The 24,409-nt window shown below is 46.8% G+C and overlaps 3 protein-coding genes, 1 non-coding gene and 2 pseudogenes across 7 annotated transcripts; 4 read left to right on the top strand and 2 right to left on the bottom strand.

Moving 5' to 3' along the window:
* The first annotated feature begins 3,168 nt into the window (after positions 1-3,168).
* TRNAG-GCC (transfer RNA glycine (anticodon GCC)) lies at positions 3,169-3,239 on the top strand. The gene has a single exon. It is a non-coding gene; the product is annotated as a tRNA-Gly (tRNA).
* A 211-nt stretch (positions 3,240-3,450) lies between these two features.
* LOC136454223 (type IV inositol polyphosphate 5-phosphatase 3-like) lies at positions 3,451-4,662 on the bottom strand (annotated as a pseudogene).
* Positions 4,663-5,730: 1,068 nt separating this feature from the next.
* On the top strand, positions 5,731-6,813 carry LOC136451484 (uncharacterized). Its single transcript, XM_066452190.1, has one exon. The coding sequence runs from the start codon at positions 5,767-5,769 to the stop codon at positions 6,418-6,420; it is 654 nt and encodes a 217-aa protein (XP_066308287.1). The 5' UTR covers positions 5,731-5,766; the 3' UTR covers positions 6,421-6,813.
* Positions 6,368-8,992, top strand: LOC136451483 (noroxomaritidine synthase 1-like; annotated as a pseudogene).
* A 1,615-nt stretch (positions 8,993-10,607) lies between these two features.
* On the top strand, positions 10,608-12,363 carry LOC136451482 (alkane hydroxylase MAH1-like). Its single transcript, XM_066452189.1, has one exon. It carries the CDS (start codon positions 10,708-10,710, stop codon positions 12,256-12,258), a length of 1,551 nt encoding a protein of 516 aa, XP_066308286.1. The 5' UTR covers positions 10,608-10,707; the 3' UTR covers positions 12,259-12,363.
* A 1,583-nt stretch (positions 12,364-13,946) lies between these two features.
* LOC136451480 (large ribosomal subunit protein eL20z-like) lies at positions 13,947-17,174 on the bottom strand. 4 transcript variants are annotated; one of them, XM_066452185.1, is made up of 5 exons: positions 16,866-17,174; positions 15,796-15,968; positions 15,322-15,454; positions 15,128-15,245; positions 13,947-14,201 (listed from the first exon to the last, which is right to left on the bottom strand). In XM_066452185.1, exons 2-5 carry the CDS (start codon positions 15,803-15,805, stop codon positions 14,133-14,135), a joined length of 330 nt encoding a protein of 109 aa, XP_066308282.1. In that variant the 5' UTR covers positions 15,806-15,968; positions 16,866-17,174; the 3' UTR covers positions 13,947-14,132. The 4 variants fall into 4 exon arrangements, with proteins under 4 accessions (XP_066308282.1, XP_066308284.1, XP_066308283.1 ...); XM_066452187.1 differs by having other exon boundaries at positions 15,796-15,963; XM_066452186.1 differs by having other exon boundaries at positions 16,894-17,174.
* Between the last annotated feature and the right edge of the window lie 7,235 nt (positions 17,175-24,409).

Raw genomic sequence — 24,409 nt, 5'->3', positions numbered from 1 at the left:
AGCAACATCCAAGCACAAGAAAAATTTCAACAACGCTCAAATTTAATTTAGATTCAAAATCTCTATATATATATCGTTCTATTTAATAATGTATTTTATCTCATTCTATTTTTGAGTTCTCTTCTACTCTAATCTTGCTCTAATTTATTATTAACAAGTTAATAATTACATGTTTAGTGCTAAAAGGGCTCATGTAACACTGTAGGTATTACACCGGTCCATGTCTTGGTTAGTCCCAGTCCATGGTTTTTTCCCGTAGAAAGGAAAACGAGCCCTTGGGACCGGCCGAACGGACCCAAGAACTATATGGATTGGTCGTCAAGAGTTCGGAGTCGGTCATCAGCTGACCCATGCTGGACCCCCACAAAAGGGAAACCAGGGCCCCACTCGGACTAGCCCGTTAACAGCTCACCGAGCACCATGTTTCGTCCATCAAAGAAAAATGTGGCACAGCTTAGCCCCTCCGTTTTATCGAAAAAACGATTGAGGGATGACGATCATGAAGACGAGCCGACCCTCAATCGGACCCCTGCTACGTGCGGGGTCTCAAGAAAAGTTAGACTCGTAAGAAGACCGAACGCGCGGTCGTAGTATGACGGTGGACCGTTCGAATCCTAGGGGATCAGAATCAAAAAAATTCTTTCCGACCTCCTGAATCCTACGGTTACATGTCCCCAAGAAAACCGATCACGACAAAAGAGAATCGCCATCCTACCCGGACACGCCGCGGGCTATAAAAAGAAGGCCAAGGCCCTCAAAGTCCTTCCTTCCAAAAAAGCCTCTAAAGGAGTATTCTACTCATCCGCAGGCTTAGGGCTACTATCGGGTATCGATATTAGGGATACCCAAAGCAAGAAAGTTAGCGCCCATGCTAACTTCCTCGGATGGCTCGAGACGTATTAAAAGTTCTCGCCCGACCCCAAGGCCATGGGCTCTGTCTCGCCCGACCTTGAGGCCGCTGGCTCCATCTCGCCCAACCCCAAGGACACGGGTTCCGTCTCGCCCAAGGTCGCAGGCTCCGTCTCGCCTAAGGTTGCGGGCTCTGTCTCGCTCGACCTCGAGGCCGTGGGCTCCGTCTTGCCCGACCCCTTGGGTGCGGGCTCCGTCTCGCCTAACCCCAAGGACGCGGGTTTCATCTCGTCCGACGGGGACCCATACCGCTGCCAACAACTCTAGGTCCAAGCGTATGTCCCTGGGTCAAAACTCTGATGCCAAGGAAGAGGCTGACATGCCTCGATGTAACCCATTGCCATGACGGGCCATACCTAAGGATTCACATCAAGAACAGTGTCGGGTGTGCTGGTGCTGTTCTGCCTAATCCTCATATGGACGCTGACAGGCGTTTCAGTTCACCACAACGTCCACTGGGATAGAGTGGAACGCCATGGCCGATAGATGACGCCTGCGCATGGCGTCAGTGATGAACAGGGCCGCGACATGGAGCCATCCCTGTTAACATCTATAGAATCGGCGGGACCCGCATGAAGGAGAAGAAGGACCCGACAACCTTAGAAGCCTTCTTCTCTCTCGTTCTTCTCCTTTCCTCCTCTGTAACCCGTGCTTTTCCTTCGCCTATAAAAGGGGAAGCAAGGCACCCCATGAAAAGGGGATCTGGACATAAGAGCATGACACGAGCACACGGCTGAGCGACAAGCGAGCTCTCAGCACCCGCCCACTCCTTCCACCAGAGACATGGGATCATCTCCCTCTCTTACCTGTTTATAACCCCTACTACAAACCAAGTACCGGTAACACGAGCAGCAACGAACTGGATGTAGGGACGTTCCACCCAAACCAGTATAAACCCTTGTGTCCTCTAAGCACACCATCCGGGCTAGATGCGCAAATACAAATTTACTCGTCGCTGGTCCGAAAACAACGACACCGGTGCTAAGATCCACAGCTGCGGCGGGTGGATCCACGGCAGCTTCACGTGGAAGAGTCTCCCAGCGGTGGGTGCCTGTAGCAGTGGGGCCTCAGCTCTCTCTCCCTAGGCCTAGATTTAGCAGCCGGTGCTCAGATCCAGCGAGCGGGTGCCCGCATCCGGCGAGCGAGTGCCTGGATCCGACAAGCAGACGGCGGCGGTGGCGGCCCGTGGATGGGCTCAGCGGCCCGTGAGTGGGTTCGCTAGGCTTTGTCCATGGGTTTTTTCTTTTTTTCCTTTTTTATTTAATTTACTGAGGCAGACATTTCAATCGCTTCGGTAAAGATCGATTAACCGTGACATTTGGTCCGAGACGTTTGTGAAGCCCACCTTGGTAAATAAAAAATGCCCGCCTCAGTTAAGTTTTGTGTAGTAGTGAATCTCACTCACCTCCATGTTGTGGCTCGGCCTCTATGTTCTCAAAAGCGCCCGCCTCACAGTTGTTGATGCAAATACGGGAGGCGGTCGTCACCTTTGAACCTTTGAGCTTTGTCGTCTCCTTTCTCTACTTCCTCATTTGACCGAGTTTGCTCCCTTAGAAGCTAGATCTTGCTGCTTGATCAGAGCTCTAGCCCGCTCACAGTGTCATCACTCTCTGCCTCATCAACCGAGCACGCTCCCCCGCACGTTGGAACTATTGATGCTTGATCGGAGCACTAGTCTGTCTCCTATCGTCAACTCAAACTTCGCTGCCTTGTTCCTTGCCTCCTGCTCTGCTCTGCCATGCGCCAATGTACTTATCGTCTTGTGCTTGAGCTAGTGTTCTTAGGATTGGATCCGTTGTTGTTTATTAGTGGAGCTCCGGAGCGATGTCTAGATCCACCCTGGATCTGCTCCACTTCTGTTTTGTGGATCTAGAGTTGAAATTTGGATTTAGAGCCCTGCCAAGTAGGCCCTACATTTTTTTTCAAAATTACTATTCTTCAACACCTCACAAAGGAATCACCATTGAAGTTTACTTATTTCCTCAGAGCATCTTCAACCACTCAATGGAAGTATGGAACTCCACTGATATTGCTGGTAATACAGATGGATCAATACTCCTTTTATATTATTATTGGGGGAGATACTTTTACATATAACCAATAACCCAACCCAATTATAGACTTAATACATGGCATTTTAGCTCCAGATCGATAAGAGTACACAAATCAAGGAAAGTCTCGCTGGTTAACTTGCTTTTTTATTGTCTGCTTTCTTTCTCTACTGATCTTGAGGGAATAAACCAGCTACAGCAGCAAATAGCACCAGTGGTCTAGTGGTAGAATAGTACCCTGCCACGGTACAGACCCGGGTTCGATTCCCGGCTGGTGCATTTGTTGTGTTTTACATTTTTTTTGTTCTTTCCATTCTTTGTTTGTGTGCGGTTGTGCCACAGAGGAAGAATGCGCGCACAGCGACACTTCGATTCATGCACAAACAAGACTATCTCAGCGACATTGGCCTTTTTTAGGCACACGATTCCATCATGATTAAATGGAGATACATGGATCTGCAATTCCATTCAGAAGCTTAGCTTACTCGTACCCATATTTACACTAACATTTCGCGCGCGAAAATAAAAGGAAGGCTGACCCCCGGTCAAAAATCGAGGTCCGGCACGACCTGCCCGGCCTCCACCTCGGCGTCCGTGAGCGTGAGCGCTCTCAGCAGCTTCCGGCTGGAGAACACCTCCACCTCCGCCGCGTACAGCTCACCGCCGGTAGCCCAGCAGCCTCAGCCCCTTGCCGTACGATAGCACCCGGTCACACCACGCCGGCGTCCGCCGCCCACCGCCGCCCCTGTGGCTCTGGCTCTGGTCGTCCCCGACGCCGACGTACCTCCTCGAGCTCAGCTCGTACTTGTAGGTCGGCGCGAACTCCAGGACGCCCTCCGTCCACCCGTCGAACGCCCGCCCCTTCCTCAGCTCCCGCTTCAGCTGGTGCGTCTCGGCCAGCTTGCGCCAGCGTCCCGCCGAGATCAGCTCGTGCGCTCGCTCGTACGACGCGTCCAGCCGGTAGTTCAGATCGCCCAGCCAGAAGATCCGGCTGCAGAAACAAAAGCATCTTTAGGTCAGGTTCCTGATGACGAATGGATGCTGATGCGACGCCGTCCCTGCATGTGTACACTACTCACTCGTGGTCGTGGATGTCTCTGGGCAGCTGCAGGTCGCCGGGGGCAGCGAAGCGCGTCCGGCGGTGGATCTCGTGCACGTCGGCGTTGCGCTTGTGGACGTTGCCGGGCTTCTCGCCGGCGGCGAGGTGGCTGCACACGAAGCAGAACATGGTCTGGTAGACGGACATGCTCACGGACACGGCCCCCTTGTTGCCGATGTAGCCCATGGCGCCGATGCCAATGGTGGAGACCTTGAGGTTCTGAACGCACTTCCGGAGGCCCCGCCGCACCCACACCGTCAGGAATATCCCCACCATCTGCTTGCTCACGATCCGCACCAACGGCGACCGGCTCTTCTTCCGCAGCGCGCCGTCCAGGTCGAGGTCGAGGTCCGGGATCATGGGCAGGTCGTCCGCCGCCGCCGCCTCGGCCACGCGGGAGCGAAACGAACCCCTGAGCGACTTGAACGACTTGGACGACGACGCAGCGTTCAGGGCGCGCGGGGGGAGCAGGTCCAGCGGCTGCTCCGGCCAGACCAGCCCCACCCTGAGTGGTCCGGATTTGATAGATACTTTAAATGATACTATACAAAGACTGGGGAGCTTGGGTGGTGCTGGACCATGCATGCAGATTCCTCCATGCATGACCCCAAGTGCATGAATGGCATGTATTGTTTGGCCTGCCCTGACCTGACCCGGTAGTCTCCATATCCGGCAAAAACCTAACGCCGCCCTTCCGCAGTTTCCACCGCCTGGGTGGCCTGCCTCCCCCGAATCCCCTTCTAAGCCCACCGGAGTAGGGAAAGAAGAGAGAGAGAGAGGGCGCTGAACTTACCTGACGCTGGCGAGATCTCGCCTAAACCCTAGCGGGCGCGGTTGAGCGCGGGTGTGGGTGCGGTCAGGCGCGTGGTGCAACTGGCTCCCTATAACTTTTGCGCGTTGTTTTCGCCTAGCTAGATTGGGTCTTAGCAGCCATGTTCCCGTTCCCGGAACTGGAACATTCGCGTTTCCGAAATGTAGACGGTCTCAGAACGTGGAACATGAGAACAGGAACGTAGGCCATGTTCCCGTTCCCAGGCTGCTAAAGATTGGGTGCATGTTATGCACAACCAACGACAAAATGTCCAGAATTTGAAGTCAATTCGGAATGTCCTTGTATATATGCCATTGCCACATTCTATTTCTATATGAGGTTACTTAAACCGGCGAGATTAATGCTAATGACCCTACTTGCAAGCAAGGACAATGCTAAGCACATTGTTAATTGACCATTTGACGAAATCACCACCAAATTAACTTTTGTCCCCAAGAAAAATGACGTCAGATAGTGACACCCAATAACTTAACCACGAGGAAAACAATACGGTGTGCCTTCTTAGCTAATCCACTGATTAACCGTGAAAACAAATTCTAAAACTTGCCGTTGCTTGACCTCTGACGTGGCCACAACGTCAGCATAACATCAGATGGCGATGTAACTATATGTGTTCAGCTCAAATAAAACTAAATGGGCTACTTTTACTCAAATAAAACTAAATGGGCTTTGTGACCACCTTACCGGCCCACTACGGCCTTTGCACCCGTCAGATCAGACGGCGCCGCCTGCGGGCTGCGGCGATCGGAGTCGGGATCGCGCGGGAAACATCCCCAAATTCCCCGCCATTTCTCCCCCAACCCAATCACACCGACGAATCCAACGGCGGATCGCACCACACCACCCCCAACTACCTCCAAATCCAAGCCCTGGCCATGGCCGCCGCCACCGCTGATGAACCCACCGTGCTAGTGGAGGAGCAGCCCGGGAAGGAAAGCGAGGAGGCCGCCGAGTCAAAGGAAGATCAGCTCGGGAAGGAGAGCGAGGAGGCCGCCGAGGCAATGGAAGAGCAGCTCGGAAAGGAGAGAGAGGAGGCCACTGAGTCCGCCGAGGCAATGGAGCAAATCGAGGAGGAGCCAGAGGAGGGCGGCGACCCCGCCGAGGCAATGGAGAAGGCTGGAGTGGAGGCGGAGGCCGAAACCGAAGAGGGGGCGTCGCTGCGGCCGGCGCTGCCGGTGGGGAGGGTGAAGCGGATCATGCGGGTGGACCGGGACATCAAGAAGGTGACGAGCGAGGCGGCGCTGCTCATCGCCGCCGCCACCGAGCTCTTCCTGGGCAGCCTTGCGACAGGGGCCCACACCGCGGCGTCGCGGCGGGGCCGGCGCACGGTCCGTGCAGTGCACGTCCGGGCCGCGGCCCGCGCGCACCGGCCCACGGCGGACTTCCTCCTTGACTGCCTCGCTGCCGAAGAGGAGGCTCCCCGCGCCCGCAAGACCGCGGGATCAGCCGGTGGCGGTGGCGGAGGGGAAGCGAAGCCGCTGCCGCGTGGGATCCGCCGCATCGATGCCTTCTTCCAGAAGGTTACCTAGAGGTGTCTCTCTCTGCGTATGCGCTTCCAAATTGGTGATCTAAATGTTTATCAAAATGCTATGTGTGCTGTGATGAATCTATGAACTGCCAATTAAATTACGCATTTCTCTTTCTCTGATTCGTCGCTATTGCTTATTTTCTGCGATGACTGTGTGAGCCCATACCTTGACGATGCAAATTTGATGGCAATTTGGCTCTTCTCCCTTGTTAGACTGAATGGTTCAATGTAGCCAATGTGTCTCTAGTTAGGAAACCAAGGCGTGTCGGTATCATTCAAGCATGCAGATAGCATACTGCAATGGGACATACGACACCACCACAAAATTTGCATGAGGAATTCTGCGTCTGCATCTCGGAATACCACACTTTTTGAGTGTTGGCACAGAACACTAGTTGAGCTTATGTTTTAGGCTTTCGGAAACATTATGTTCCCTGCCACAATAATGCCAACTTGAGCGCCAAACAGAGTACTAACTGGACCGTTAACGGTAATTGTATGTACCAGGCCAATCCAGGTCAATTTAACGGCATATCGCTAGGTGTAAAAGGTTAATAATTCAAGCGCAAAATCAAATGCCAGACAAATTTAGATGTTTGTGGTATATAAATAATCTGACCTCCACAAGTTTAGCATCTCATTTTGAGGCATATGAATGTCATGAGTCCTGAACTCAAGGATACCAATCCCACAAGAAACTCAATGCACATAGGTAGCTTCTTATAGTACCCTAAAGCCATACATTTGAAATTTGCAATCCAAAAGTGAAGCATAGGCATATTGCTGCATGCTCTTCTTCCCTCTGCAACTCATAACCTTGCACAACCATGGGCTCCCTCTGGAGCTTAATTCATTCCTATCCAGATGTCTGCATAGCCATCATCTGCTTCTTCGGGCTTTCCATTTTCCGCTTCATCCAGCAGAGCCAGAAGAGCTGCATTCCTGTGAACTGGCCTGTTGTTGGGATGCTCCCCTTCATCGTGGTGAGTAGGCACTGCATTCATGACAAGGTCATGGGTCTGCTACGCGAGGCAGGGTGCACATTCTTCTTCTTTGGTCCGTGGTTTCTGGACATGAACTTCTTGATCACCTGTGATCCAGCCACAGTCAACCACTGCCTCAACACCCACTTCGAGAAGTACCCAAAAGGCAGAGAGTTTGCTGAGATGTTTGACATTCTAGGTGATGGTCTCCTTGTGGCTGATTCTGAATCCTGGGAGTATCAGCGCCATGTAGCAACTTCTATCTTTGGTGGCCGTGCCTTTCGATCCTTTGTGATGTCCACAATCACAAGAAAGGTCGGCAATGTCTTGCTACCTTACCTTGATCACATGGCCAAGCATGGTTCAGAGGTTGAGCTGGAGGGACGTCTTCATGAGACTCTCGCTCGATATCTCATACTGTATGGTATTTTCAACTGACCTTGGCTGCTTATCAGTGTCTTCTCCCATGCCTGTGTTTGGCTGCGCCACAAAGGAAGCGGAAGAGGCAATGCTGTTCAGACACATGGTACCGTCAAAGCTGTGGAAGCTCATGAGGTGGCTCAATGTTGGGACAAAGAAGAAGCTTGCTGATGCGAAGGTGGTGATCAATCAGTTCATCTACGAGGAGATTGCCAAACGGAAGGCACAGGGGAGCAATGGAAGCCAGGCAGATATACTCGCCATGTACATGAAAGTGACATTGGATCCCAGCATGAGCGAGCAGCAGAAGACAGACTTCATCCGTGACACGGCTGTGGGGTTCATCCTTGGTTCTTCTACATGATGTGCAAGCACCCAAAAGTCGAGGCAAGGATACTTGAGGAGCTCTTTGAGTGCGACGCACTCAGGTCTGCAGTTTACCTCCTGGCTGCCCTCCTTGAGACACTTAGGTTAGACTTTCTGCTGCTCCGTCGGTCTCCTAGGCTGGTACTATCTTGGAAACAAGCTGGTCTGACCTTAACTATCTAACTGCAGAGTACTGTATGTTTTCAGGCTTTTCCCGGCAACACCATTTGAGGAGAAGGAGGCCCATGTTGATGACATCCTACCAAACGGCACCAAGGTGACAAAGGGCACAAGGATCATCTTTTCACTCTACGCCATGGGGAGAATAGAAGGGATATGGGGCAAGGACTGCATGGAGTTCAGGCCAGAGCGGTGGGTGTCCAAGAGTGGCCGCCTCCGGCATGAACCAAGCTACAAGTTCATGTCCTTCAACTATGGACCCAGGAGCTGCATCGGCAAGGACGTCAGCCTCAGCAACATGAAGATCACGGCTGCATCCATCATACACAACTTCAAGGTCGAGCTGGTCAAACGGCATGAAGTGATGCTGCAGAGCTCTGTCATACTCCACACTCAGAACGGGATGATGGTTAGTCTCAAGAGAAGGGTGGCAGGCTGATGTCTGGTTAACCCGCTTATGCACATGTAGACGTGAAACCATATATCTGGAGTTGTTAGAATTTGAGCTTGTAATATGAACAATATATACTATGGTGGTGAATGCTTTTAGTCTGATTTAGGAGCAAATAGTATGGTAATTATTGGTGTCAATGTGTGATGGCTTCTTACTTGATTCTATGTAAACTATAGACCTATTAAGAACAATGCAAATTTACATTCTTTGTCTTCTTTCTGTGTCTATGGACCTCTCTAATCTTGTACGTTCCAAGTTCCAACACCAACTGAATTGGTTGGGATCATGTCAGCCTACAACAACCTATCCCATCTTTTGTCACAGGAGGGTACACGGCGTACACATGATGCAGCTGACATATGCTAACACCATCATAGTGCAAGTTCATTTTTCTTCACGGTAGAAACTTCCTTGTCAAGACCTAGTCTGACGTATCAGATTCAGATGTTACCTGTCATCGTATCACATGCTTTCTTCACTTCAAAAGAAACATCGCATTGCGCCCACACAAATTGGCGTGTGCTCTCAGCCTCTCATGTTCTATTGGTGCAGGACAACCCAAGTCGCCGACCTTCGCTGTCTGTCAGACTCACACAGAGTGATTGGTGTTCAGTAAATCTGAACTTCCTGGTTAAAAAGTCCCCTAACGATTGAGGCAGTAAACGAATTATTTTGAATTGTTCAAGTATGTTTGCTTACACTTTGAATAATTCGTACAGACAAATGTTCGTAAGCACTCCATCTGCTCCAAAATATTAGATATTTTAGTTATTTTCCTAAATCAAACTTCTCTAGCTTTGACCAAGTTTATAGAAAAATATGTTAACATCTGTGATACCAAATAAATACACTATAATGGAATTTTTATTGTGGATTTAATGAAACTAACTTGATACTTGTATATGTTCTATAAACTTGTTCAAAGTTGGAGAAGTTTGAGTTAGAATAGAACTAAAACGTCTTACATTTTGGAATGGATCGGAAAAGGGTGGGGGGGTGTAGAGCACATCACTGCATAGTTTTACAACTTTTCTGAAAGCACTTTATGTTTACCATTGGCTTCAGAATTATTCAGGCTTAGGTAGACCTAGGTGATATATACAAGTGTTTTCATTGTAAGATAATATATCTTTGAGGCCACTAGGCAGCCTTTCCTCATCACAAGCTTCATTCGGTATACCAACAAGGTTTATTCTAGTAGTATATCAATATTCAGATTTATATTGACCTGGGAACTTTTAACTTGGGACACTAGAAAAGTAGAAAGGGTCTGTGGATTGGAGGAAGTGAACTGTCAAACTGCAGCTTTTGACACCTGCAATTTTCAATTACTGTTTAAATCAAGGAGCTTACTTGTAATTTGCACGAGTACAACATGCACCAATCAAAACTCCAGGAGTTTACTTGAACAAATGAATGTCTACGTGTACATTTGTGGAACAACCCGGATTTCTGCCTATCTCTGTTGACGGTGAATTCAATATGATGATATATGGGTTACAAGAAAAAATTACTCTCTCTTTTCTTGCCATGTCAGCTCAGGTACGTTGCCGTGCACCAGATGACAAAAACTTAGGGGGTATTCGGCTGGTACAGAAAAGTACTGTGTTTCGGTTGATTCAATAGTATTCTGTGAGAGAGAATAAACTGAAACAAGTCGAGACTAGACAAGCTGAACATGCCCTCCCTTTGTCTTTCTCTTGCACACCTAAACCCAAACCCCTCACAATCACCTATATAAATATACACATCACAAACATCAATCTGTCTTGCTACCTCACTAGCCAAAAATAGATTAAAAAAAGAGGTACCCCAAGAACTCAAAGTCACTAGCTCACAAGACACTTCAATTTGGCACTTCGTTCAGCTTCAAGAAAGCGGAGCAATGGAGATCGTGTCATGGCTTCTCGGCTTTCTCGGCAGGTACCCGGAGCTCATGGTGTCCCTCGCTTGCTTTCTCCTCCTGTTTCATAGGCTGAACCGGCGGAACGGGCTGCCGACGAACTGGCCGGTGGTCGGCTCGCTCCCGGCGATCATCGTGAATGCTGGGCGCATGCACGAGTGGCTGACGGAGTTCCTGCGCACCGCCGGGCTGTCGTACGTCGTCAAGGGCCCGTGGGGATCCCCGGTGGACGTGATCGTGACGGCCGACCCGGCCAACGTGGCGCACGTGTTCACGGCCAACTTCGGCAACTACCCCAAGGGCAAGGAGTTCGCCCAGCTGTTCGACGTGCTCGGCGACGGCATCTTCAACGCCGACGGCGAGTCGTGGGCGTTCCAGAGGCGCAAGGCGCACGCGCTGCTGTCGGACGCGCGGTTCCGCGCCGGGGTCGCCGCCAGCACCGCGCGCAAGCTCCGCGACGGCCTCGTGCCGCTCCTCGACGGCCTCGCCGCGTCGGGAGCAGTCCTGGACCTGCAGGACGTGTTCGTGCGGCTCACCTTCGACCTCACGGCGATGTTCGTGTTCGGCATCGACCCCGGATGCCTCGCTCCCGACTTCCCCTACGTCCCGTTCGCCGCCGCCATGGACACCATCGAGGAGGTCCTGTTCTACCGGCACGTCACGCCCGTGCCGTGGCTGAGGCTCCAGAAGTTCCTGAAGATCGGGCACAGCAAGAAGATGCGGAACGCTCGACGGCTGCTCGACGCGTCCATCGCCGAGTTCATCTCACTCCGGCGAGGGCACGCTGCCGAGGCCGAGTCCACCGGCGAGGCCGCCGAAGCCGACCTTCTCACGTCGTACCTGGCGTGCCAGGACGAGATAGGCATGTCCGGCGCCGAGTTCGACCGGTTCTTGCGCGACACCACGTTTAACATCATGGTCGCCGGCCGGGACACGACGAGCTCGGCCTTGACATGGTTCTTCTGGCTCCTGACCAAGCACCCGGACGTCGAGACCAAGATCCTCGAGGAGCTCCGCGCGCACCCGCCGTCGTCCGGCGCGGACGGCCACCGCACCACCGCCGAGCTGAAGCAACTGGTGTACCTCCACGCGGCGCTGTCGGAGTCGCTCCGGCTGTACCCGCCGGTGCCGTTCGAGCACAAGGCGGCGGCGCGGCCGGACACGCTGCCGAGCGGCGGGCGCGTGGGGCCCTCTCGGCTCGTGATCGTGTCGTTCTACTCCATGGGGCGCATGGAGGCGGTGTGGGGCAAGGACTGCTCGGAGTTCCGGCCGGAGAGGTGGCTGACGGCGGCGGGGCTGTTCCGGCACGAGCCGTCGTACAAGTTCGTGGCGTTCAACGTGGGGCCCCGGACGTGCCTCGGCAGGGACCTGGCCTACTCCCAGATGAAGGCAGTGGTCGCCGCCGTGCTGCCGCGGTTCAGGGTGGAGGTGGACGCCGGCGCCGTGGTGCGGCCCAAGCTGTCCATCATACTCCACATGAAGGACGGCCTCAAGGTGAGGGTGCACAAGAGAGAAGAAGATTGCCTAGCTTAGCTACGTTAAGCACTGCACTAATCTTTGTTGCTGATAAATCACAAAAAAAATCTTTGTTGCTAATAATAATGTTAATTACTCAAAAGCATGCATGATACTTGTATATACATAGGCATGAGTACGTGTGGAATGCACATTTGCACTGCAGATGTGTTGCATGGGCATGTGCCTCGACTCGATCTCAAGATGTCTTTACATGTTGTACGTGCATACGTACGAGATGTGCAGTGTGTAAGAGAAGGGCATGTGTACTTTTGGTACTTTATTACACTAAAACTATATACTCATACTCTGGTCATGAATGAATAAATGGTCTGTTGCATAAGTTTCTGGTATTTTCGAGAAAAAAATATCTATCGGTATCTTTCAAACTATATATGATTAGAATATGAAATTTCTATGAGCAGATTTATGTTAAAGTATCTCTATAAATATATTTTTAACAGAAAATAGCGGCTCCGGATATGTTTTGATGATTGTTTGGATGACCTATTTAGTATCTGTGACTGGAATGTGTATTGCAGTATTTCTTCTGAGATTTGATAAACTAAACATTTCAATATTCAAGGGAAACAAAATGACAGTGACAGCTCTAGAAACAAATTCTACGAGGAGCTATTTCCCTCCGTTCTCGAACTTACCTCATTCTTTCAAGCTTCCAGGGGAGGGGGGGCATTGGTAGGGGCTAGCTAGGGGGGTGAGCGAGCTCCATCCGACTCGGTGCTGGATCCGCCTTAGAAATGAAGGTAGGTAATGATGTGATTACATCTCTCCTCAGCCCTATGTGTCAAGGAAATGTTTCCTAACTTTTTGGGTATTTTTCTTGCCAACAGTGCAATGTTGTCTTTCATCTCAAGTGATCTTTGTGGTGGCACGGAGCAAATTCTTCCATCTATGTGCGTCACCTGGCTACGTGAGCCGACAATACTAAAGGCTAGTTTTGCAGCGCTCCGACTTCTCCTAAAAGGGTTTCAACTCTGGTTTCTTTGATGAAGCTGAAGCTATTTTGAAAAATATTTGGCAAAAACAGCTCTAGGCTCAGTTTAGTAATAATTTGTGTCAAAATTTGTGAGGAGCAGGGGGGAAATCATATTTTTGCGATTGCGGCTCCTCAATGCCAAAACATTTCCGGCTTCTCCGTGCTCCTTGCAAGAAACCATTTTTTTAGATAGAGCTGGAGCCATACTAAAAGGGCCCTAAGTAGACGTGCCGCTTCTTTCCTCCTATTAGGCTATGAGGGTGACACTCAGGGCACGTTTGAATGCCTTGTATTTGCTTGGGCCAGGCTCTTGGGATATCCAAACGCCACCTCAGTATCCAAACGCCACCTCAGTGTTGCCGATTACGTGAGGAAAGCTACAGGCCTGATTGTTTCGCCCATCGACAGGTTGGTTTCAGGAGTCACAGCAGGCTCTTTGCAGTGAACGAATTTGCAAGCTCGCCGTGCTCGACCAGTGAAAGGAGACAGGCACCGCGACAGCCGTCAGGACACTTGACAGAGCCAGACACATGCGGCGTTGTGTACTTGTGTTATCCTTTACGTCGCATGTCAGAGGGGGCCAGCTAGTTGCTTCTTTGCCATTGCCTTTCCCCTTCTGGGAAAAAAAAGGAGAAAACTGCTTCTAAAGGTTGCCAAGACAGCATGAGTTCAGAAGCATCACAGATCATGGAGCACACAGTTTGCGATAGAGCAATGAACATCCTCATTGATAAACAACGGCAGCCTACAGGTCAACCGCCCGTAGCAGCATTTAAATCAACAACTTGCTATAGTGATACATGAAGGATGACTGCAAAGAAATGCTACTGTCACTGAAATTACAAGTTCCTTCTGAATGCCAGGTCCAGCTACCGCGTTTTCCTCGCTTTGAGTACTACTTGTATACATACATTATCAGTGCCACAGAGAGAGCGATGATTGCCAGGACTGTGAAGATGAGTGACTGCAAGGAACGATAAAAGTGAGGCTGTTAGCCTGGAATCCAACTATATCAGGAAGCAAGCAAGATTTTTTTTTCCCCGAGCATGTGCCTGAGCACGTATTTCAAGCAAGCGCAAGTTCATCAGAACAAAAATACAGAATGCAAAGAACTATATCAAGTTCAGTGATAGCTTCTAACATTGTGACACCAGACGTTAGGCACCACTCGCTTTCTTAGCTGGGTGTATGGTTATCACCTGTCATAAACCCATTACTTTGCCAAAACTTCGCCTAAGGTGTGGTGAAGAAATCGTTGGCCACGTCCTACTGAAATTTATTAGCACATCTTAGAACATTGTTTGGCAAAAAAACATGGTTGTGTTTCTATAGGTTCAAGGGCACAACTGTAACAATTTACTAAACAAAAAACTCGACCAACAGGGGGTAAGACAGCCCCCGGGCAAATCATTAATCAAAGCCGTGGAATCGGCATGTACTGGACCATTTTCTGCCTATTAATGAAATGACACGCAGCTCTCCTGTGTGTTCAAGAAAAAAAAACATGGCAATGTCTGGTAGTGATCCAAACATACCCTAAGTTCCATACTTCCATCGCATCATATAAGCAACAATATTTGATATGCAAATTGCCAAACAAATGGACCTTTTGACAAATATGAGAGTTCATAGTTTTTTAGGGAAATTTGGTTTAATCACCCAGGCCCCAGATTCAATACAGAAAATTTCAGATTTCAACTTCTTAGAAAATTTGCTAGCACACTGTCAAGCAAAACTACAAATCAACACACAAGTGAAATCACATCACTATATCAACTACCGGGCACATGATGTTTTATGGACATGAATAGTTGCACTACCACAGGGAAACACATCAGACGTCTATTTTCTTCATACTGGGAAGTAACGTGTTCAGGGTTTAGAACAAACCGCAACAGCTGAGGCAGCCAGACCAGGGCGCTCTCGAGGATCCTTGTTGTAGTACTTGCAGCAGTAAAGAGTGGCTGCAAAGTACCAAATCAAAGGACACAAGAAACCTAAAAGAAAACTGCAACCACAGCATGTTCAATGGGCAATTCTGAACCAAAGTTGAGATGAAGACTGGAGTAGTAAAGTATACTTACGAAGACCATCCTATCCCACAACCACAGCAAGGAAGCCCCCTCTCAAAGATTGCCAACCGTGGGTTTTCTTCATCTCTGAGCAGTGTATACTTGCCAGCACACCCCTGGCAATGGCAAAACTCATCCGAGTGTGCTATGCAAAGCAAAGTAAGAATATGATCAGCAACTGAAGCTTCTTTTTAAAATCTGGCAATCTAAGATAATGTATAGAGCAAGTATCCTACATCCTGTTTCGAAGTGTTAATGAGAAGCACATTTCCATAAGCATGAAGCGAACTATATATATTTGATTGAAGTTAGCTCATGCCATGCTGATGTTTACACATGAGAGTACATGACAGACTGACAGGCATACCAACATCCAGTTCTGAAGGTAACAAAAAAGCACAATTTTACAATGATGGACTGTAATGTTGTAAAGGCGACTACAATCTATTGATCCACAAGAAACAATATAAAGTTGAAAACTGTTACCTTCTCCCATTTATTCTGTAGATATCCTGCAGCAGCCTTAATACCAACAACTGACAAAATAGATTCCTCCCTGCCAGTGACTAACTCAACAAATTTGATCACAAGTTTTTCGTTATGAAAAGCAGCTGGATACATCAAACATGCAAGTTTCCATGAATCTTCATGACGCTGCACTGGAAAAAAAATATATAAACATGAGAAAATTGATAGGAACAGATGCATGAAAAATGCATAAATTCCTTTGTAACAAATAGGACCATAGGCACCATAGGCACAAATGCATGTCCTTTGCAACTGATAGGATCATAGGAATTAGTCCTACATACATCAGCGTGTCTAAATTTCCAAACACCAGTACACAAAAGTTTAATAATGTAAGGTATAGTAACAACCAGACCTACAAGGCTGTCGAGAGTTAGCACCCTTGCCTACCGTCATTACAGAATACATAGCAAGGAATTTTAACTCCCGAGTATAAACACGTGATTTCCCTGTCTTAGAAAGAAAGCATGTCAGAACACATGAAAGCACACTGTCCACCAGTTAGAAGTAGTGAAGAAATACATAGTGAACTCGAGTATTGAATTCTACAAGTACCAACAAAACAGAAATCAAGTGTCAGTACACAGTACACTAGGAGGAAGGAGCTACATGACTCCTATGCTGAAGTCTTCACAATGACAATGGGTCAATGGGTTTAACCACTTTAGACCCAAACTTCGTTTACAAGAAGCAAGGCACTCTTCCTTAGATGAAAGCTTGAGTAAGCGATTTCATCGAACACATTGAGCTCACTGCGCATCGTCGAGCGGAGTAACAGCTATGAACTGGCCACAGACCTAACAGCCAACAACCCACAAAAGGACGCCCACCAGATTCGATTACTCGACCCACCGCACACAAAAATTACTAAGCTAAAACTCGAAGCTCGAATCCAATCAGCCTCCGCACTAGAAATCAAGAACGGGAACAGACAATCCCGACGACGCCTTCGAACCCCAACCAAAGGATCCCGAAGGGGGCAAGCGCCGGAACCGTGGGGTGGGTGGGGGAGGATATAGCAGACTTACATGGAGAGCGAAAAGAAGAAGCACGCACCGCCGCTATCAGGTCGATGGACGCCACAAGAGAGGGGATCTTTAGGCGGCGTTTTTGCCCAGCGCCGCCAGGTCTGGCTGTGGCTCCCCTTCTCTCCGGTCCCCGCGTTTGGGGTCTGAGAGGAAGAAGGAACTGGAGAACGCGCGGGGCGGCGGGGGTGCCTTTGTCCGTTTGCTTGGCTTGTTGGAGACCGCAGGATGAATCAGGCCATGGGAATGGGAAGCCAGAAAGCGCAATGGAGTGGACGCAGAGTCGGGGTGCACGCTCGCGTTCGCCCTGGTTTTTAGGCCACGTACAGCGCAGGACGACTCCTATAGTAACGCTTCTCTTCACCGTCTCTCCTATCTATCCCGTATCTAGTGAGCGTGTCCATGTACTATGGGATATCTAAATTTTTATACTAATAAAAACATATGGATCGCATGATAAGATAACAATACTATAAAATTAAATACCGACGTTAAAGTGATATTTAATCTAAAAAACAAAGTTTATGGAATTAACACAGTCACGAAGAGCGCAACGTCGCAGACTCACAAACTCTACTGTATAGATATTTTCGTGATGCGGCTAAGATAATGTTTTATATCAGTAGGAAGAAATCTCTGATATTCATTTCTTTTGTACGTCAATAAGTCCACGAATAAATTCCGCCGCATCTCCGTACTATTCTAGACATAGGTTCGAGTATATATATATATATATATATATATATATATATATATATTAGTGTCTGTCACATGGGTAATACTGTCAACAAAGATTTGAAAACGTCAAGAAAACGACTGTTTTCCTATCCATATAGGAAATTTAAACTTTGACCACTATAATTTGAAATTCTCGTATGTTGCAACAGGAAAAAAATGATACCTCGGTAACATACATACGAGCGAGGTGCTTTCCTATCCATAGGAAAGATTTTTTTTTACTTTATACTCATAAAATACACTTTTATTTAAAATTGCTTCTATATACATGTTTTGGATTTCCATGACGTAAATCTTCCTCCACTTATACATAACGGTAGCCATTCATATTTCAGAAATTCGTAACAAAATGACAAAAACACTGACAACAAAACAATATACAAGGCCACCAATTCTCCCAGCATAACAATGTGCTAGAACCTGATGACACAAGGGAAAGCATCTGGCTATAATCAAGAGATAAAAATAAATTCCACATTTTTTATTCCTTAAAATATAATCACACATAACATTGGAGCCTGTTTGGTAACCCTTTGCTTCATGATTCTGGACCGGAGCGAGCATTTGAGTGATGAGTAGAAAATATCGAGCACACACAACACACAGATTCTCTATCAGTCTTCCCTCATCGCTCGCAGCTCTCTCCGCGGACAACATCCCTTCTCAGCAGCATGACTGCCCTTCTCAATAGCCAGCGTCACCACAACCTCTGACAAGTGTGACAATGAGTAATGCTGTAAATCAGAAAATTCTGGATATAGTTGGACTGCATGATGCAATGCGACTATGTGGAAACATGTAATTCGAACATGCATAGAAGAAAAATATTAGCAATCAGAGAATGAACAAAACAAAGCAATACAAATCATGCAAAACAAAGCCAGGAAATATGTTTGAAAACCCAAAAAGTCAGTGGCTTGTGCATTGCTTCATAGCAAGGGAAAAATAAAAATTCGAACAAACTGATATAGCCTGCACCTGATATTTTCAAGTCTCCATCAGTACATATGAACATTTTTTAAAAAAAAATGATGAGACAGCATGCTAATATTAACGTCTTATTGCAATCAACGTAGATGTTGCAACCCGATAAACATAAACCAACAACTCTCAGAATGGACTAACTTACATCATGAGACCATATTTTCCCCTAGATTTTAACTTTCACTACATCAACAAATGGACATGCCACAGAATTTGGGTCTAACTTACATCATGAGTGAATGAAGCGTCCTAAAAATATCACAGTCAAACTCGAAACCATGTCCCAGTCAACCTCGAATTATAGTGGCATTATTGAAAAGGCTTACACATTAGGACTTTCACAACCTCAAGGAACAACGAAAACGTGCATGTGAATCCACACAAATGCAACAGCAGTATGCATGATGGTACATGCCATTCTGTGATTTAGTGATTTAATCCCTTCCAGATTCAGTGATTTATTTAATTTGAATAATGCTTTTTTTAGATCATTTACTTGGACTTCAACTCCTAGGTTTTACAGAACTGGCAAAGTTGTTTCCAGTGATACCTATGCTTAGTGAGTGAGCGAGTAAGAAATAAGGAACATAAAATAAAAATTTATAGGTTCTATGAATACGTGCATAGATATAAGTTGATTTAGCATCCGGAAAGTTTGAATGTGACTATAACAGTAAAGCATACCATTTTCTCCGTTGGGGCCGAGAAACATGCCATTATATTGAAAGAATTGGACAAACTCTCATTATATATTTGGGGGAGAAATATTCATGTCATACCACAAGACTCGATTCCGAAATTGTAGTAGCATCTAAGGGAAACACCAGACATACAAATTCAAGTAACTATTTTCGTCCTCCCTTTAGCTATTAAAGACATAAAACATAATAATAGAAAACATAAGACATCGTCAGTATCTGGCTAGTTGCTTACACCATACCAATGTCACTGACACACTGAACTTCTAAGGCCTACAGTGATGTTTGATCCTGAATAAAACATTTTACAGGTTTGAACTAGCCGGAGTAAAAATCCCTGGCCGGTATTTTTTAGGTCACACGACAACTCAGCAACTATTACTGCTAAGATATAAATTCACACAAGCCAACAGTCGGCCTTCCTTGTACATCACAGCAATAAGTGATGCTGCAACTACACACATCTCTTATATTCTTTAGAGATAAGATCCAACCCATCAAGAACTTACTGCTACAACTATGGGTGAATAAACTCATAGGTACTAACACCAAGGGACTCATGTCTTTATCTAGGTGATGAATTGACACCAAGGGAGAACCAGTACTGATCTATTTGCTACAACTAAACAAAGAAGACATAGGCTAGCTGATTAGGTACTTACATGTTCACCTGATGCAATACTGGTGCCGACGTGCTTGCCTGAACAGAGATCTCGAACTTAGCTTTCTCTGTTGTTGTGATGTTCACCTGAAAAAAGAAATTGGTAACTCTTCCTTCATAGAACATCAATGATCAAAACACAGTGATCCAGTGTCTTTCTTCTTTAGTCTCTACATGGAATGGGAAACTCAGGTTTGACCATGTCAACCACAGGAATGCAAGATGAGCAGAGCCAGCCAAGAGAGATAGCCACAGGATTGCAAGTGTGAAAGCCTCTTTTCCATCCTAAGTGACAACCATACCTTACTATTTTCTACTTTTCCATGGCTTTTTAAAGTTCTTGCTTAAGAGATTCCTACAACCACAAACGGTCTACTTAGAGTTTGACGTTAGTGGACTTTGATGATGGGGAGCAGATTGGAATTAGGCAACCAATCAAAATCTGTATACAGCAGGAAAGGAGAAGAGTTGGCATACATGCTTGGAAATAAAAAAACCATACACAATAGGAAGGGAGAAGAGATGGCCAATGAAGACGTGACATAGTAGCGCGTGGCCGGGCATAGGCCGCAGAGGCAGACGTGGCTGTGGACGGCGGTGGGGTCGAGCGGCATGAGGTTGGAGCCCACCTGTGCGCAGCCCGTCACCCAACCATAAAGTCTGATATACAATTCATAAAAGAATAATATACAACTTGTTTCTGTGAATCATTATCACAGAGCATTGCATTAGTAAATTAGTGAAGGGATTAAAATGATATATGTAAATAAATGTCTATTTTTAAACCATACATTTAAGCTAATATTGTGACTGGTATTGTTGAATTAGTCTATAAAACCTATGTAGAGAAACAATGTTGTCAGACTTGGAGAAATTTTGACACTTCAAGGGGAAATTTTCTTATCATGACTTTAAATTATTGAGATGGCCATGCAGAACAGCAAGAACCTGACATACTCAACACCTTGTTATTATTTTGCGTTTCTACTATCATAAGGAAACATACATCGATTCCTGAAGAGAAACAAATGCATAGCCAAAACCTTATCTACTGAAATTGTTTGATAGTTATCAAACATCACAGCATGCAAGCATTCAATGTATAAACAAGAGTGCTCAGAATAACTACTGGGCATCATCTAGTTCAGGCATATGAATTATGTCAGCTATGCTGGAACAATAGGATTCAGTGTCCGAAAAGGCTGGTTCGACAAAACAACAAAGCATGTCTCCAAATCAAGAGCATAGGTCTATTAATTTGAACTCACTAAACATTTGAAATTGATTAAAGGTAGTGAAATTTGAAAACACAGATGTCTCATGAATAAAAACAGAAGGTCCGTTAATTGTTCCTATAAGTTTAGGAACTGTAGGATACATGAATTTATTTTACCCATACCCGTGCTCTTATTAGCGTCTAAACAGTCTTGATTTTGACTTGGCTACAGAGAATAGAAACTCTTGAACAGGTTGTAATATCATAGTTTGCTAACTCAACAATTGACCAGTATAAAAAACCTTGTGATAATCAGGGTGCAGATTTATTTACCAGAAAATCACCAAAGTAACTTGAGTTCTTAGTTTTAGGTTGATGTAGTAAGACAAGCAACAAAGTAACTCTGCATGAGATAGAAGATTGATAGTCAGTGTGACATAATTGCTACCGAACACTCTTAAGAAGAGAATATAGCTGCAGGTTAAAGTGAATTTAGATCTCCTGGTTTCTTTGAGAAATAGAGACAGTCATTGAAGTAAAGAGATTTCTTTTTGTTTTGGAAAACACAGAGTTATCTGTAGGCTGACTAAATCGCTGATAGAACAAATAAAAGCCCATAAAATTAAACATATATAGGAGATATGTTAAATAAATGGTTGGTGTTTGCAAGGTACGAGTAAGCTAACTGTGTGGGGAAGCTAAATTGATACTCTGGAAAAATGCAAACATGAAGATGCCCACTATCCTGCAACTTTGACAACACTACAGAACGAAGGGCCAAAATATAGAATTCTTTCAGCTCAGCAAGAGTAAACTCACGAATTTGCAAATGAGAAAAACAAAACGCCCCCTCATCAATAGAAAATACAGAGATTGTTCCCTGCATCATTAGGCTACTTGACCTACTTACTATTCAGTAGAGATCATAGCATGGCAGACTTAATTGCAGTACTGCACATAGGTTTCATCAAGGTGGTATGTTGGAAACCAGTCTCTAAAATGAACAAATAAGCTTGGACTTTATCCGAAAACAACATCAAGTTTTGTAAGTTGTATGATGTGAAGTTAACAACACAAAGTAAATTAACATCGGGGTGTGCACATGTCCGCATCAGATCTGGGTCCTTAGCTTTGCACAGAAGGGAGAGCAGGGAAGGGGTGGGCATACCTATCGGCTTCGCATGGGAGGGGACGCACCCGGGTTGGCATGTTGGAGGTCGTGCATGGACTGCCTGCGCCGCCGAGATGCTACGCACAGATGCCTGCGCCACCTCTGCCTCTAGGATGCCTCGCCGCGTCCAGCACCGGGACGCCGCGCAACCTATTCTGCTAGGAAGGTGGCCTCGCGGGGCAGGGAATGGTGGTTTTGCGGGTGGCAGGGAAGGGCGAACCATGGATGCGAGCGCGGGGCAGGGAAGGGCTAGCTAGGCGTGATCGGTGGACGTGATCTCGCAAGCATGATTGGAGGATGTGGGAGCGAGCGCGTAGGGAGGAGGTCGCATGGAGCACGTGGGGATGCGGTATCACAGGAGGCAGCGGAGCGACGACCCATGTTTTTGTCGCACGAAGAGGTGACGGCAGACCCAAAACAAATATCGCACCAAAAAGTGTCTATGCTTTGTTCTTTTTAGTTGTAGTAGATATCTATATCTATTCTATATTCTATATCCAACTAAAACATATGGATTGTGAACGTCTACCTGGCAGGACCAAACACCCCTCAACACAGGTCCACCAGCAGCACCAAAAACTTCCCATATAATCGCTTCCCTACCAACGTAATTAAAGGAAAGAAACCCATAATGGAAGGCAATGCCGTGCTTGAGGAGGGAAAAAGAAAATTAATATGGAAGACAATGTCGTGATTGACTGATTGAGGACGGGAAAAAATTAGACCATAATTGGGAAGGCAATGCCATGATTTTCTCGAAACATGTCATTATGCGCCTCTTTAAAAAGCTTAATTTACAATGCAAAATTCATTTTCTAGGCGCTTATAGCATATCAAAATAACCGAACAGCTCTCACGGGATTACGATAGAGCCGGTCGAGGCACCACTGCTTCGCGAAGCGGCGATGCCGCCCCTAAGGGCCTGAACTTATCCATGTTGTGCTCCACTGTCGATGTTTTACCACTAATAGCCTGCCACGGGGGTACCCAGGACAATTGTTCGGGCTTCGGCGAATAGCGGAATTTGGAGGTTACGCAAAGAGACTCATGATTTATACTGGTTCAAGCCCTCAACTTGGTCGAGTAATAACCTTACGTCCAGTTTTGGCGTTAGCTTGTTTGCGTTGTATTGCTTTGAGTATCGGGTATGCGTTCTCTTTTTATAATGGGTACCCTCACCAGCCCTTTATAGTCTAGGCACTGAGAGGCGTTGTTTGTGTCCTATTTGGATACAAGATCAGAGTCCTAAGCTACGCTTTGGGTGCCTTTCCTTGTATAGTTTGAGTTGGAGTTTTGGTTTTGCACGTTGCTTTGCTCCGCGTTCTTCTTAGTGATTGGGCTGTAGGCCTTGTTACCAAGGCCTACCTCCCTACAGTATGGTCTATGGGGGGCCCGTAGGGTTCCCCATCGACAAGCCCCCGAGCATTTCATGATTGAGCTTCAAGGGCCGAGTTGTTGTAGTCTTGATCTGAGTCCTTCTTGAAGTGAAATCTTGAGATGGTCTTTTTTTATTCTTCTTTTGGCTGATGTGCACTTTTGCTTGATGTCCTCCGGGTTCTTTTTCCTTTGAGTGCAGCGAGTGCAATTTTGCAAAAATTGCACTCATTGAGTGTAGCCCTCGAGCCTCTTGTTTTTTTGGTACAAAAAAGCTGGAGGGTCAAAAAATTTGAAAATATATTTTTCTGTGGTAGGTACTTGCAGCCCCCGAGCCTTCTCCGGGTTCTTTTCTGTTGAAAAGAAGCCAGAAGAAGGGTCTTGATTTGTACTCCTTTGATCTTTGTCTTTTGCTGGTCACGGATGGGTCTTGTATAGCCATGATTGAGCGTCTTCTTTTACTTTTTGTCAGGAATCTTGCTTTTGGGTACTATTCGCCTTTGTTGCTTTGCTCTTTTGTTTTTTTCCTCTTTCTTTCTTGTGATCTTTAGCCTTGTTTATCTCTGGTTTACTATAAATACCTTCTTTGTTGGTTGTGGTTCTGCTTTGAGTAGGAAAATTCTTCTTCAATTCTTTCTTCATTCGTAGATATGCTGGCGTGTGAGGTTGAGCAGCCCCCGAGCTTATGCTTGGTTGGTAATGATC

Source organism: Miscanthus floridulus, chromosome 5 (genome assembly GCF_019320115.1).
Source record: "Miscanthus floridulus cultivar M001 chromosome 5, ASM1932011v1, whole genome shotgun sequence".
NCBI lineage: Eukaryota > Viridiplantae > Streptophyta > Magnoliopsida > Poales > Poaceae > Miscanthus > Miscanthus floridulus.
Note: the sequence above shows the minus strand (reverse complement) of the source record. Positions and strands in the feature narration are given on the sequence as shown.